At 44.4% G+C, this 15,300-nt stretch overlaps 1 protein-coding gene across 1 annotated transcript in view; it reads left to right on the top strand.

Annotated features, from left to right (window-relative positions):
- Window positions 1–10,439: 10,439 nt before the first annotated feature.
- ANTXR2 (ANTXR cell adhesion molecule 2) overlaps window positions 10,440–15,300 on the top strand; it is a 122,574-nt gene continuing 117,713 nt past the window's right edge. Inside the window, exons 1-3 of the mRNA XM_082050326.1 lie at window positions 10,440–10,900; window positions 11,783–11,854; window positions 14,888–14,959. Coding sequence (XP_081906452.1) covers window positions 10,758–10,900; window positions 11,783–11,854; window positions 14,888–14,959 — 287 coding nt within the window. The 5' untranslated portion in view covers window positions 10,440–10,757. The remainder of the gene's footprint in view (window positions 10,901–11,782; window positions 11,855–14,887; window positions 14,960–15,300) is intronic.

A 15,300-nucleotide genomic window follows, 5' to 3' on the forward strand; every position in this document is an offset into this window, starting at 1 on the left:
TAGGAATCCCAGGCTACATTGTGAATTTGGGTTTTTACCAAGCACAGCCCCCTTGGAAGGTTTGACAGGAGTTTGAATTTTTTGTTGGAAAGTTTTCGGTAACTTATAATTACTCAAGGCAGCAGAAGCCAATGTCACAACCAAGTTTAAACTCTAAGTCCAAAGCACATAATATCTTTAAGCCAAAGAAGGAAAACCATCCAGTCGATCAGGTTGGAAAACACCTCAAATGGTCCAACCTCATGCTCAATGCATGGTAAACATCAAGTTCAGAGCAAAGCTCAAGGCTTTGACTCATGATGCCTTAAAATTCTTCAAGGGTGCAAACTGCACCTCCCTCGGTTGCTCTGCCCCAGTGTTCAGCTGGCTTTGTGGTGACAAGGTTTCCCTACATCCTGCTGCCAGTGCCCAGCATGGTGCTACCTCCCATCCCAACCATAGGCACTCAACCAGGCTATCACACAGTCACCTGAGTAGCTCTTCACCTTGCAAACACTCCTGCCTGTGGAGGGCAAGCCACTCCCCTCTACCCTTCCCACCTGCCTCTGCCCTGGAAAGCCCACATCTAGCCACTGCAGCGTTACTCCCACCTCCAAGGTTCCCACACAGCATCCTGGACTGGCAGGTACAAGGGGAGGCTTTGCTTCTCCCATGCTTGCTATGCCATAATGATCTGCTTATAGTTTTAAGGCAAGCATTCCCACACAGCATCCTGGACTAGCAGGGACAAGGGGAGGCTTTGCTTCTCCCTCACCTGCTATGCCATAATTATCTGCTCATAGTTTTAAGGCAAGCAGTCCTCTGAACTGTTTGACTCCTCCTGAGGACTCTGTAGCAGACATCACCCTACCCTATGTGCTCAGCAGCAAGCTTCACTCCACAGTGTTTCTCCCCTCCCTTGCTACCAGGATAGTAGGCATAATGACCCAAATGCAGAGAAAGACTTTCTCCAGCTGCCACGAGGCACAAGCTGCGAACCTGCCCCATATTGGAGCCTACATCAACCTCTCATGGCAGCTCCATCTCCAGCCATCTCTCCTCCCTTGTGCCCTGGCGCTTACCTGCATGCAGGCCTCCAGAAAACCTCCACAAAAGGTCTGGCATCTTCTTGTCTACCCCTCCTGGTACTAAGCACCCACATCACCTCCTCCTCCAGCTCTTTTCTCTACAGGGCTTCCACAGGCTCAGCCACAGCCACCCCTGTGCCAGGGACTGGGTCTTCCTTAGAGCAACTTGGGTCCCAGCACCTTCTACCCAGGGTTCAGGGAGAGCTGATCACCAAACCACCCTGTAGAACCCCACTGCACCTTCTTGAAGCAGTATTTCTACCTATTCTTGCTCTGCAAACCTCTAAAATTACTGTGTGCTGAACCCCAGGAGCATGACTCCCTCTCAGCAGGAACATCATGTTCCCTAGGTGATAACCAGAAGGGAGCCTCAGGCTTCAGCCTTTATAATCACAGACCCATAATCAGGGAACACGTAACAGCTGTTGCTGGCTGCAGGTAGCCCCAGAAGCAAATCAGAGCAGTCACCACAACCTATGGAATGCAGAATCTTAATGAAAAGATAAATTACCAAATCCCACAAAAAACTTCTTGGGGACATAAAGGGAGAAAAAGTAAAAAAAACAAAACATCAAACCCCACAGATGTTTCCTTAAAACACCATGCAAGAAAAAGCTGCCAAAAACCCCAAACCCAAAAGCCTGTTTCAAACTTATAAAAGCCCCCATCTATACAAACAAGATAAATAAACAAACTCCAAAATTAGGGACCCTCCTTGAATTATGCATGGGGAAAAAAAAAAAAAAAAAAAGGAGAACAAAAGGAGAAAGAAACATCCAAATATACTGCCAGAAAAAGTGGAAAGGAGTGAGACTGTGCTCCAAGAACCACAGGGGAAACCAAAAAAAAGAAGATTAAAAAAGCACCAGCAATGATGCCATCAAGGAAATCCCCTCTGGTGAAAAAAACCCCATTGGTGGAAAATTCTTCCCCCTCCCCAAGCTACCAGCCTCACTAAACATTAATTTCTACTGAGCTTACCCTTCCTTGCTGAATTGTCTCACCAGCAGATGAACCCCCATTAGCAGATAGTATAACCTACAAAAGGTAAAGAAAACTAAGAAACAGATCCAAATCCCAATGGGCGTTTGGTTGGACACTAAAATGGGTTATGTTTGATCAGGGTTTTGGCACGCTTTATTACAACACGGAGCTGTAAGTAACCAGCTGCGAGTGTATCCTTGCTCTAGGTCTCTTAAAAGCTTACATTTCACTGAGCCATTTTTAAAGGAGATACGTGGGACATCAGCAGCATTTACAGGAATGAGTTTCACACTCTAACATGATGATAATGCTGATGGCAAATGGGATCTGTGTGTGGCCTGCATGTTGTTCAGCAGTGCCCAAACCCCCCGTGCAAACAACACTACCAGGTTTCAGACGCTGCCTGCTGGTGTTTTGAAGCACAAAGCTCTTCGTGACTGTAACTTGACGACGGTTGCATGCCGGAAGAACACTGCACAGATGACTTCATGAAACAAAATTAAGAGTCATGCATAAGAAAGGACATTGCCACAGCTCTGGTGTAATTAGGAACCATCATCATCAAATACAGGAAATTGGCACATCTGCTTTTTCAGGCTCTTGATCCAGCAGTGGCTTGTGCATGCTGTCAGGGGGAGTCCTGCTGCAGCTCACTAGCCCTGCAAAGCTGTCTTTGCATAAATATTTACATAATTTCCCTCAAACAGCAGTATAAGCAGTTATAATTTATCCTCCCAATTGTTATTTTCTCTTTCCTCAGCTAGGAAATAAAAACCTGGCTTCACAGCATAATGTTCTCTTTCTCCCTTCCTGTCCCAAAGAGGACAGGCCAGGTAGGTAAACATTAGTCACTTTTTAACCACTATAACCCAAAATAGAAAAAAAGTTACATTTCTGCTTGGATGTACCCTAGAAGGGATTTGATTCTTCTCCACTTGGAGTCAATTATAAAACTGTTGTAAACTAGGTGGCTGCAGAATCAAGAGCTATTTTGTACCTGCTTATGCTTTTTTTTTCTTCATATACCTACTCACGGAAGTGTTGTCCTTTTTATGGGACACGTTGTTCTCCAGGGAGAGTTCCATTCCTCCATCTCCTCTAGTTGTGTCGTCGTTTCCTGAGAAGACCAAAAAGGGTCACTACAACTCTAGAGTTGTGCTAAAATCCCAGCCTAAGTTATCCCTCAGTGCTGCTCTGCACCCTCCTTGGGCAGAGCGGGAGTTTGATGTTTACTATCACACCTTTTTTTACTCTCCTTGTGATGGTTTGCACCAGGACAGCACAATCTTTCCATCTTTCCTCCTTTGTTTTCATTCCCTCTGAGGAATTGAAATACCTGGGCATAATGGAAACAAATAGCTCTAAAAATGTGGAGACAGCTCTGAAAAAGTAGAAACAAACAGATCTGAAAAAGTGGAAACAAACAGCTCTGTGCCCCTCACAGGGAATTGGGCAGCAAATAATCACATCAAAAAATTAGGGAGCTTTCTCCACCTTTGCTGAGACTGGGAATGAGTACCACATATTATCCCTGGCTCTTCTGGTCACATAGTAGTGACATTACTCTGTACTCTCACATTTATAGCTTCTCTCATCCAACGTATTGCTAATATTTAGGTTTTCTAGTTCCTGGAATTGAAAGGGTTTTCTTTCCCTGTGTTTCTGTGTGTATTTTCAGTGGGTATTGCAAATTGTTTAATGATGTTGGAAAGGAACAACTCTTCAGGAATTCTGAACTTGCATAATTTCCAGCTTTTTCAAGGCAGATATTTTCCATCTGGATGATACATGCAACGGAACACTACCACTAGAGTTCCTGTGTTACTTAATGCTATCCTTTTTATTTATTCATGTATACACTAATTTACAGAATGAGCATAGACCACTAGGCTACACCTGTAAAGGGGAAAAAGGGTTTTTATTGCTAACCCTCCAGGAGGCAGCTCTTAGTGGCTACTGCATACTGTATAACAACTGGAGTCATCCTGGTTTCTCTTTCCTTTTGCAAAGCATGAGACTTCCATGTGTTGTTTATATCCTGTGATGGGAGAAGAAAAATAATTTCCTATGAGCTGCCTTGAGTCAAATTCTGTTTTAAGCTATAACTGCTCAAGTGTTCATATCAGCTGTCCTTTGGTTCATACAGCTCGGAGTGTCTCAAAGTGTTCATTGGCTGGTGCCTGCCACCATGTTATCAGAAGATGTCGCTTTGAAGCAGGGAAGTGGAATGCTGTACTCTCAGCAGGCATCTCTGGAGCTGTGAAAAGGACCAGGGTGTCCTCAGCTCTCCTGTTTTGCTCTGCTCCTATAGCATGTGGCAGAATGACAAATCTGAACCTTAATATTTAGTTAATCAGAACTGCAGCCACACACGCACAAGTTTAATCTATCCCAACCAAAACTCTGGCAATCATGGAACCTCCTGTAGAAAGCAGTCTGTCTCACAGTTGTACAGAGGTATCCTCAACCAGAATTAATTTTAACAAGCAACGAAGACCTCCTGACCCTTTGTATTCTATAGAAATGCAGCCCATGTGGTTGTTTCCCACTGCTTGACTTTGGTTAAGCCCAATGGTCCTTTCTTCTCCTGCTGAGGTCATCTCACCCCAGTGATAAAATATTTCCCAACACCAAGCACCATCTTTCTGCTGCCACATTAAAAAGTACCCAAGGACAGGGCTGGGCTTACAGCCAGGCTACATTGAAGTGGCAGGTTGGATTTTTACTCAAAATATAATACTTCTGAAATACACCGCGTTTGGTTTGGCACAAATGCAGTTCACCTAAGGTCTTCCCAACCAGTCTGGGCCAAAAAGGGGGTGTGAGTGGGTGGATCCCCACATGTGGGGAAATCATCTGCAAGTGCTGAGGAAAATGAAAGTTGTATAATCTCATATGTGTTTTAAATTGTACTGTTTACTACTGGGCAGTAAACTTATGTTCATCTGTGCATCAACCTTCCACATGAAAACTTCTGCTTCTATTGCTGTGTTGTTTTTAAGCTGCATTTAAGTGTTCTGTTTTAATTGACTATGGATTTCCCTGCTCTAGAGTAACTAACATCTTCCTTTCATTCTCTGTATTTGCTGCAAGCAGAAGAAAAGGATCCTTGAAAGAAGTACAAATGCTCCTTTTCTGCCTTGTGAATCTGACATAGCCAAAATATGACCCTTTAGTATCATGTGAGAACCCCCAAACCAAAAAAAAAACCCACCACCTGAGTTGTTGTTCTCTGTTCATTTATCCAAGCACATAAATCCAGCATAGTCTTACGTCTTATGATGGATATTATAATCTGCCAGGCTCAAGCTGTCCACTTTCTAAAGCTTTCTAAATGCCATGCAGCTATGAGACAGGTGATGACGTAAAGAATGAACGTGCTTGCTTGAGTAGATTGGTCCTCCAAAGCCAGGACGTGTATGACCTGATGGTCCTGCAATGGCAAGGGCACAGACACATCACTGCAGTCTCTTCCTATGGTGTGGAGCTCGCTATGGGTTATGCGTCCATAGGACAAATAGTGCCAGAGCCATCTTTCTTTCCCCAGATTGAACAGTGGACAGAAATGGAACAAAACCCTACCATTTTCAAGAGGTAGGAAAAGTCTGAAAGGGACCAGTTGTCATTAGGCACTTCAAGAAGTTTTAAGTATGCTACATTTTGGAAGACAATTATTTTACCTTGCCTCTCCAAATGCAGTCAGCTTTATACATACCAAATGCATGTGAAGACTGCTTCTTCCTGGTTCCTCTGTTTTCCATGCTGTCATGGCTGCCAGTAAATACTGGGGTGCAAAAAAACCCAGTGTAAAGCAGGTCCTTATGTGAGCTCCACTCAAGACGAAGGGGATGTTGAGTGAGGGGAAGCTGTTGTTACTCCAGTTGCGGAGCCAATACACAGAACCACTAGGAGACTCCCATGGCGTGGGTGCAGAGGTCTGCAACTGGCCTTGGTCCCTTGGTACAGGTAAGAGCATGAGGAATCCCCTCCCTCTGCTGCAACATGGTCTTTCTCTCTACACCGGCAAGCTACTGACATCCCATTGATGCTCCTTGGATATAAGCATCTCCATATGCACTGGAGGGAGCAGCACAAGGGTCCAATTTAAGTAACATCTTGCAGCATTTCTCCGCATAGCTCCATGAGTCTGTTTTTCTGACGGTTTTGTATATAAACAGTTGTCAGGGCACTCACATTTCCCCGAACTGCACTTCCTGTGTTGATGTCCGCATAGTAAAAAATGCCTGCCTTGGTGGGGCTGGGCACTGCAGTGTAAGTTTTACTCAGCTCTGTGGTGGTGAAGAAGGAAGGGGAAGAGGTGAGTGAGCCACAGTCATCTGATGAGTTCTGAGAACTGTGAAAAGAAGACCCCAGGCCATTGTATGTATTAAGCCAAACACATGTAAATAGCTTTGAGCTACTGCCAGGTACTTCCATCCCTGTCTCCCTCTCATCTATCCATTCTGGCAAAACAGGCTGGATTTATCTGTCACCTCAGCAGAAACCACAGACTAAAAGAGGAATTCACACACTTGGAAACAAGAAATGAGCAAACCCTGGCTACCACAGATCCCCAACTGGTAGGGGTAGCTCGTTCCAAAAACAGTTGGTCGCATGCACTTGAAGTAAAATTTCCAACAGCTGGATAACATGACACGCACTCCCAGGCGAGGCAAGCGCTCCTGGGGCTCAGGGCTGACTCGTGCAGCTCTGATGGCCAAAGTGCAGCTTGTTTTGGAAAGCCTCAGAATCCTGCTCTGCCATATCGCACGCCTCTGCAGGGAGAGGGAGAGGCCAGCGCTGTGCAGCGTTTCTGAGATATAATGGATTATTTCTTGGGCCTTTGGCAAAGCACAGGCTGCTCGGTCCTTAATCTTCCGTGTTTCATGCATCCACGGGGACTGTAAAATATTGCTTACTTACCCTTTAGCCTTGCTAGCTCAAAGACATTAAGAACTTCATGAGCCAGATCTTCGGCTGACATAAATCACTGTTGGTCCATGGACTTTTGTGAAATTTTCAAATTGCATCATACTGAGGCTTAGCTTCGCACTGGATCAGCACAGAGGAGGCATTCTGATACGGATGTGTCAGGTCAGAGCTCTGCGCCTGCAGGAAATCATCCAAAGATGGCAGGAAATCAGATGAAATGGAAGATCTCTGGCAGGCTGCCTTTGACTACGACTTTCCCAGCTCCTCTGGAAGGGGTTTAAGATCTTTTTTGGAGCAGATGATGTGTGTGATTCACCTACAAGGCCTGTGAGAGCCATATGATCCTCATTAGGTCATTGTCTTAGTTAAAAAACAATTCTGTCATGTGCAGATGAAACTTTCTCTGGTAGACTAAGATTTGCAGATAGGTCAGTACTGAATTCAAAGTGCTTGTGATTTTGTGAGTCTATTTCACATACTTCATTTTTGTAAAGCGCTTTTCAGTCATCCCATTCCAACTTTCCGACAGAGCCACTTCATCTGTTTTATTTGCACTGAGAGCAACATGAAATTACATAGAAAGGAAAAAATATATTCTAACCAATACATATTCAACATTAAATTTGCTCAGGGCTTAATCTACAACACACGACTGCACATGGGAATGCTGACAGCAATCTGCAATCCTCATTCTTTCTATAAGAAACAGTACTTGTTTAAAGACTCAGGTTGTTCAAAAGTCTGCAGCAGGCAAAACTGAAATAATTTGTTTGATCTGACAGTAGTGGGACTATGTTGTGACCCAATTTAACAAGAAAATACTTGAAAATTCTGTGTGGGGTCCTGTCGCTCCAACAAGCAATTCAGCATGGCAAAGCTGTCTGTTGGAAGTGACAAGGAGAAGATGGATGTTAAAGATATCAACTTTGCCAGTTTACCGCTGGCGTGACTGACACAGGATTCTTCTTCTTATATTTTACCATGCATGAAGAAAAAAGATGTTGACTGAGCGATCCTCTACAAGGATAACAAATATCAGTCCCCCCATATTGTATATTTTTCTCACCTATCAATGATGCACAATCTGCCTGGACTCTTCTGAGCAGTACACCAGCTTTTACATCCATTGTAAAACAGACATTCTGTCACAGAAGCTTGCAATAAGCTGTGCTTTTCAAATAGCCACATCACTTTAGTTTTTGTCAGAGAGAAATACAATGCATTTCTCCTTAAAACTTTCCTTCAGTAACCCCTTCTGTATAAAAAATGCACTTTGTTTCAATTCTTAGTACAAAGAACCACCTGCTGTAAGACATGGTCTTGTGGTTTAGCAGCTGTGAGGCTGGAAAATTTATGTATTTGTTATATAAATCCTAATAGGATCGTTGCCCAGATTCTCTCCCATATTCCCCATGTATCGGGCCTGCTACAGCACTCGGAGGCTGTGCTGTGCAATGCCTACACTTAGAGCTCTTCTTGCAGTGAGGTTTCTGAAGCATCCATCACCTCTGTATAATTCCAACATGGTGCCCTGCAGGATGAGGAACTCTCACCAAATTAAAAACAGACAATGGAGCAGTGGCTGTTGAAAGGGAAATGTAAATAAGATTGTCAGCCTAAGAAATGTGATATTTACTATGAGAAAAAGGAAAAGAGAATCTTGGGAACAAATAGTAGGATTCCAGGTAATATCCTCTATACAGCCCCATAAAACAGGAATTTAATAAAAGCCACAAGGCCATGACAGCTTACTGCCAGTCACAAACTCATACTGACTCATGAATAATTTATTTGGCAGGTGATGGAGGAAATCGGTAATTTCTGGGGATTTTTGTCTTGGTAAATTGCTTACCCTCTGACTACTTCCATTGCAAGCCAGAACTGTCAGATTCTGAAGGAAAAGTTTGGGTTTTTTGTGTCATAAGGCACAGGGCACCTCTGAACTTTGTTTTATCCTCCCACATCTGGACAGCCTTATTGACCCATTGCTCCTGTGACTGATGTTACAATGGGAGACAGGCTTTTCAGAGCTCTAGCAAATTATTTTGCTAGTAAAACATAACACATTATGAGAAAGACTCCTGAGTTTGGGCCTAACTTGAAGTTTCCTGACATCTGTGGTACTCAAGAGCCCTGTGTCTTGAGCTTCCATGCATCGCAGCAATGAACGCACTCCACTGTAAATCCAAACTGCTCAAAGTAGATGCTATTAAAACAAAGCACTGGGCACACAAATGGTGAAAGAAAGAATAATCATTTTTTTTTTTTCCATATCCTCTTAATTGCTTGTCACATAGCACTCATGGCAAAAACTTCAGAAGAGAAACAAAGAAATAGAGGGTAGATGTTTATTTTTAACTTACAAGATAATTTTGGTTTAGGCAGTTCGTCACATGACTAAAATTTTTCTTCACAGAAAATTCAGGCATCTACTTAGCCTTTAGATAATATTTTAAGATTATTAAGCACATTTGAACTTCCTGTGAAAATCTGAAACCACAGATGGAAAAATCTGAAAGATAATATTCTCACAGCATAAAGTGACGCTTTCTACAGTGCCTCATGTTTACTGTGAAGGATCCAGCTTATGCTTCAAACCAAATGTCTGCTCTATATTTAGTTTTGCGAAGTCTATTGTAAATCAGTACGTGTTGGTGGTTACCACATGCACAGTCCCAGAGCAACAGTTTGGATATATTGTAGAAAATGGCTAACATGCATGGCAACATGGTTTGCAACAGTTTTTTAAATGGCTGCTGGTTTAGAAAAATGTTCAGGGCCCCTGGCAAACAACTAAAATGAATGCTCAGAAAGTGAACAACTGATTTAATAATTTATTAAAAAAAAAAAAAGTTAAATCTCATGGGGTAGTTGACACACAGTGACTTAATGGATAGGTTGAGCATCAAATCCCAGTGAGGAAGCAGTTCAGAGAAATGTATGAGGCGACATGCCTGCCCTCCCAAAGTAAGAAAAGCTTGGAGAGCCACAGGTCTTGTTTTAATTATGAGTTTTCATTGTCAGCATGGAATAAGGTACTTCTAGTACGTTGCAAACAGTTTTGTCAGCTCTTGTGGACTTTTAAAATTTGCACAAAGCAAGGCGAACCCCGGCTACGGGTGGGCTTCATCCAGCTGCGGGAGTCTCGGCCCCGCGAGGCTGCACGGCGAGCCCTCACACCTCCGAAAGTCCTCTCTCTCCGTCCGGTTCCTAGTCGCTGCTCTTCGAAGCTGGGCTGGCCCTGCGGGAGAGGGGAGCACAGAATCACACGGAAAGCAGCCATTTCTGGACCTCGCGCCGGCCGGGAGCCTGCCCCGGCACCACCTTCTCAGGGGGTGGGGGGAGGCTTCCAGCGGGGCTCGGCCGCCGGGGACGCGAGCCCGGGGTCAGCCGCGGGCCGCCAGCGAGGCCGCCGCCTGCCGGGGAGGTGCCTGGGGCGGTGGAGCGGGGCGGGGGAGTACACGACACGGGGACGCCGCGAGGTCGCCATTGCCGAAGTCGCGGGTGGCCGCCGCAGCCGTGAGGGTGAGGGGAGGCGGGCCGCGCCACACAGGCGCAGAGGGGCGCGCCGAGCCCGCCCGGCCCCGGCCCCCGCCTCAGGCACCGCCGCCGTCACTGACGGGCGGGGAGGGCCGGGCCAGGCCGGGCGAGCCGCGGCGGCGGACGAGGCGCGGCCACTTCAGCACCGCCCGCGCCCGCAGAGCGGCAGGACCATAGCGCCGGGCCCTCGCGTCCCCTCAGCGCCGCCGCTGCGTCCTGCCGTCCCGAAGCCCCATGGCGGGGCCCGTGCCGCGGGGGCGCCTCGCCCCGCGCTGCCTGGCACTGCTGCTGCTGCTGCCCCCACTGCTACCCGCCGCCCCGGCTCCAGAGGGGCCGTCGTGCCACGGCGCTTTCGACATGTACTTCGTGCTGGACAAGTAAGGGGAGCGCGGGGGGCCGGGCCGGGCCGTCACGGCCGCTACCTCTCTCCGGTCGCGGCTTTTGTTCCCGGCCGCGCGCGGCCGTTGGAGCCATCGCGGGGCCGAGGGGAGCCGGGCTGTGGCGGTGTGCGCGCCGCCGCGGCCGTTACGGGCTGTAACGGTCGCTCCGGGCCGTAACGGCCGTTACGGGCTGTAACGGCTGCCCGGGAGAGCGATGGCGGTGGAAGCGGGCGCTCAGCGGACGGGGGTCGGTAGCCGACGGCTGGGCTGTACCGTCCGTGGTGGGGAAGCTCACAGAAAGTTTTCGGCTCTCTCGGTGCCCTCGCTGCAGAGTCGCGGGTGGGTTTAATTTCCCCGCCACCCTTGTCCGTGGATATTGTGAAGTTTCCGGGGAACAGGGTTTTAGCGAAGGTCTGTGTTCCGCCCGAAAGTACATCGGTGGACATTTTTGGGGCATCCCGAGCAACAGGCAGCGTCTGCCACCCCTCCCCCTCAACAGCTGTTGATTATCATGTTTTTCGTGGGGAAGTTTGTGCATAACAGATCGCCGTCAGCACGCTCCGCGTTTTCGGGTGGAGTGGGAAGAGGAAAGACTTAGATTTGATAGAGTGGCTATTTGAACTGATGCTGCTGGGCCTCACAAGAAGTTATTAATGTGTTTTTCCATCTGGTGTGCTGTTTAATGTATGCAGTTTGCCATGCCTTAGCTTGACAAACCCCCCAAAAAATCACAAGCAAGTTCCACCATGAGCCAGGGTTGGTGCTAACTTGAAATAATTAGAAAAGCAGAGTGCTGTATTGGCTAATTTCTCACTGAAATTGTCATCCTCCTTGCTTTCCTTAAATAAGGCCTACTAATAGCTTTTGCTTTCTTTTCAGATCTGGAAGTGTAGCACAGAACTGGCACGAAATATTTGATTTTGTAAACCAACTGACAGAAAGATTTGTGAGGTGCGTTTTTCTCCTTGTGACATCTATAATACTGGGATATGTTGGAAAAAAACCCATGCTTTTGTAAACTAAGTAGATATGTTTCATAAACATGTTAAGAGTTTGGCTTCTAGTGCCTAAATTGCTGGAAAATATTGGAAACTTCACATTCTCATGTTTGGAACTCAGTAAAAAGGTGGTAATATGCATCTTTAAATACTTAGTCTCTAAAATTACTCTCACATGTTATTTTATTTTTAAGGTTTTTTCCTATAAGCCACATGCCTCATTTCCGCTAGAGTATTTCTTGTTTATTGCTTTTAGACATCTATATAAAGAAGGCAATCTGAATACATAACCATATATTTGTAAATATATGGTGAAGGTCAAAAGGGAGTGTTTTTCAAGTGTAGACAAACATACAGGAAGTTTGTCCCATGTTAACAGTATGTATGTTATACATATATGTAGCCAATTTTGTCTGTAACTGGTTGGCAGTATTGCTGCCATCAAAATAGCTGTTGTAAATACAGGCTAACTACTCTGTACAAACAGTTGAAAATTACTGTGATGCAGCATTTTGCTTTAAATAGCAACAAAACCCGCCCCTCCCCCCCGCAACCCCACAAAAAAAGAAACCAAACAAAAAACAAACCCAAAGGAAGACCCCCTAAAACACACAGACATAGATAATGTGGTACTTTTTGCTAAGGCAAATGAAGTGCAGCAGGCAAGTATAAACTTGGCTTGCTAGTAAAGGGATACAGTTAGGCTTGTGCAATTAAATATTGCTTAGATCCATCTTGTAAAAAGCAAATCTTCTGTAAACCAAGTGGGTAACATGAACATTTGAAAGTTATTTTATAAGCTTTAGAATTAAAAAGAAAACCCAAATAAACTAAGGAGACCAAAGCAGCACTTCTTTTCAGCGAGTAATGAAAAAATGCATTTACCCCCACTGAAAGGATGCTGCTAGTCCAGGGTAAATCTTTCAGTTCATCATCTCATACTTCAAAATGACATCAAATGACACTCCCTTTTGCAATAGTTGTTGTGTAGTGGTCTGGCTGCATTATCTGAAATAAAGCTATTGAACTGGCAAGTTACTCCACTGACTTTTCACACTGAACGAGGATCAATTATAGTGCTGAGCCAGACAGCCCAACCTAAGAGCATCTTGCTTGGTGTCTGCCTGCTGAGGACTCAACCTTATGTGGCACAAACCCTTCACAGCATGACCGTTTTTGGGCTCTTGTGGGAGCCTGAGCAGTATACCTACAGTGTTTCCCTGATGGGGCTGGAGCACCTCTGAAGGCTGATGAGGCCTTTGTCCTGCCTTCAGGCCTCGGGACACTTTCAGAATAGGGCACAGAGTCATTTGACCTTGCCTTTTCTTAAATTGAAATAGTAGTTGCAGGAAGAAGGCAAAGGACCAATTGGTAGCAGTTTGCTTCAGCTCTCACCTGAAGAATTAATTCATGGTCATGTGACCTGTGCATCTGCTCTCTGTTTTGGCTCATCTGTAAAATGCATGTTTGCAGTAATAGCAGTGTGTGCTGTTTATCTTAGTTCTGAAAGCCCTGCACCTGCCAGAGCTGTCAGGTCTAATGGGGTGCATTCATACAGTCCTCTGCCATCATCACATTTTCCGAGTCCTGGGAGAGTAGAACAGAAATGGGATGTCCTGTGAAGGGGACAGTGTTGTGGTTGTCCTAAAGACAAGTTAACTAAATCGTAAGGTTATTAAGTACAGAGAGTTGCATCTCAGACAGGGAAGTCCCATGTTACTTGGGCTAGGTGGTGATGTAATCCAAAGAGATCTGGATTGCAAGTACTTGTTATTTGTTTGGCAACTGTTTGGGGCAACTAAGATTGATTATACCATGTCTTAGATTATAGTTTAATTCAAATCCTCTCAGATTTTTGTATTCAGAGCCTTAATGGATAGACTGCAAGACAATTTGCTATCTGAGCAAGACTTGCCCAGTACTTACATTTCCAAGATGTCAATAATTTTAAGTTGCATTGTTGACATAAGCAACTGAAAGTTTATAGTCATTCATCTTTACAAGTGTTACATCTTTACTAGCATCAACCCAATAAATTAATGGTCATACACATATATAGTGAATTTAAAAATTACTGAATATACTGAAATTGTCATGAATAGAAATCAAAAGCAGGTAAGACATAAGTTGTAGCAACATTTCTTAGGGGAGTTACTGTCTTGGACTTCCAGAGCATCAGTTCTTAAGAGATGCATTTTCCACAGATAGTTGGATGTAATTCCTCTTAGTTTTGCTGGAAGACACAGGTGGACCTCTCCAAAACAAGTCTAAATTCCTTAATAAAATAAATTTGTACAGTGTTGCTTTTTATAATGACCTTTCCCCAGATACATTTATGGAAGTTGATCTTAAGTGTCACAATTTTATGTCACCAAAAGGAAAACATACTAATTCTGAAAGAGTTTGTCTTGCTCCTTTTTTAAGAAATGAACCAGTTGGAGGGCACTGTTTGTTTGATGTTGATCATTTTATGACCATAAAGTACAGTTTGAAATTTACATTGTGTCAGGATCAAACTATAAAAAGGGGAAACTGACCTTTGAACGGGTCCATGTTTAATACCCCAGAGCAAGAATGTAATGCAAGTCTACGTCCCTGACTTATTTTAACACCAATAACTATGAAAATATAAAAGGATGTGTTACCTTTTGTACTTTGGTAGATCATAACCTGTGAAGTTCATTTTCAGTTAGGTTGCATGAGATCTTAAGTTTAGCATGTCATGGTCTGGAGTCCAGTCAGGCAAGAAAGAATAATTCTGCTACTTCATTCTCAAAGTATCTCAGTAAGGAGTAAATGGGCAGATACCTTTTAATTCCTCTCTCATTCTGTGTTTGTAGTTGAAAGTATGTTCTTTAGAAGTTGGAAGATAAAGATGATACTAATGAAGCATGAATAAGCAAATGAAATGCTATGCATCTGTGCATTTATTTTAATTTGTTTAAAATGTTGTTTGTTTGCTTGTTTTCTTCCCTTTTTTTAAAAGCCCCAAGATGAGATTATCGTTTATCGTGTTTTCCACCCAGGCACACGTCATTATGCCATTAACTGGAGACAGGTCAGTGCACTGCTTTTTTAATTCTCCCCCTCCCTCCTCTCCACCCAAGGACTCTTATTAAATCAGAGGAACAGTAACAGATACTGAAAAATAACCTATACCTTTAAGTGGTGGCCAGTCATGAAGCCTCTGTATAGGGCTGGATTTAATTTTGTGAACATATCAATGGATATCCTAGTGAAAAAGTAAGGAGAACAATGATGTGGAATAAATTCTTGATGTGAACTCTGCCACTGCTTTGCAGAGCAACTAAAAGTAATTTTTTCATCTCTGCATCTTCCTTGGCACAGCAGGAGAAAGATGTCTTTCTTTTGCTTTTGTAAAAAAAACATCTGTAGATA

Source organism: Streptopelia decaocto (assembly GCF_964273445.1).
Source record: "Streptopelia decaocto genome assembly, chromosome: 4".
Classification (NCBI taxonomy): Eukaryota; Metazoa; Chordata; class Aves; order Columbiformes; family Columbidae; genus Streptopelia; species Streptopelia decaocto.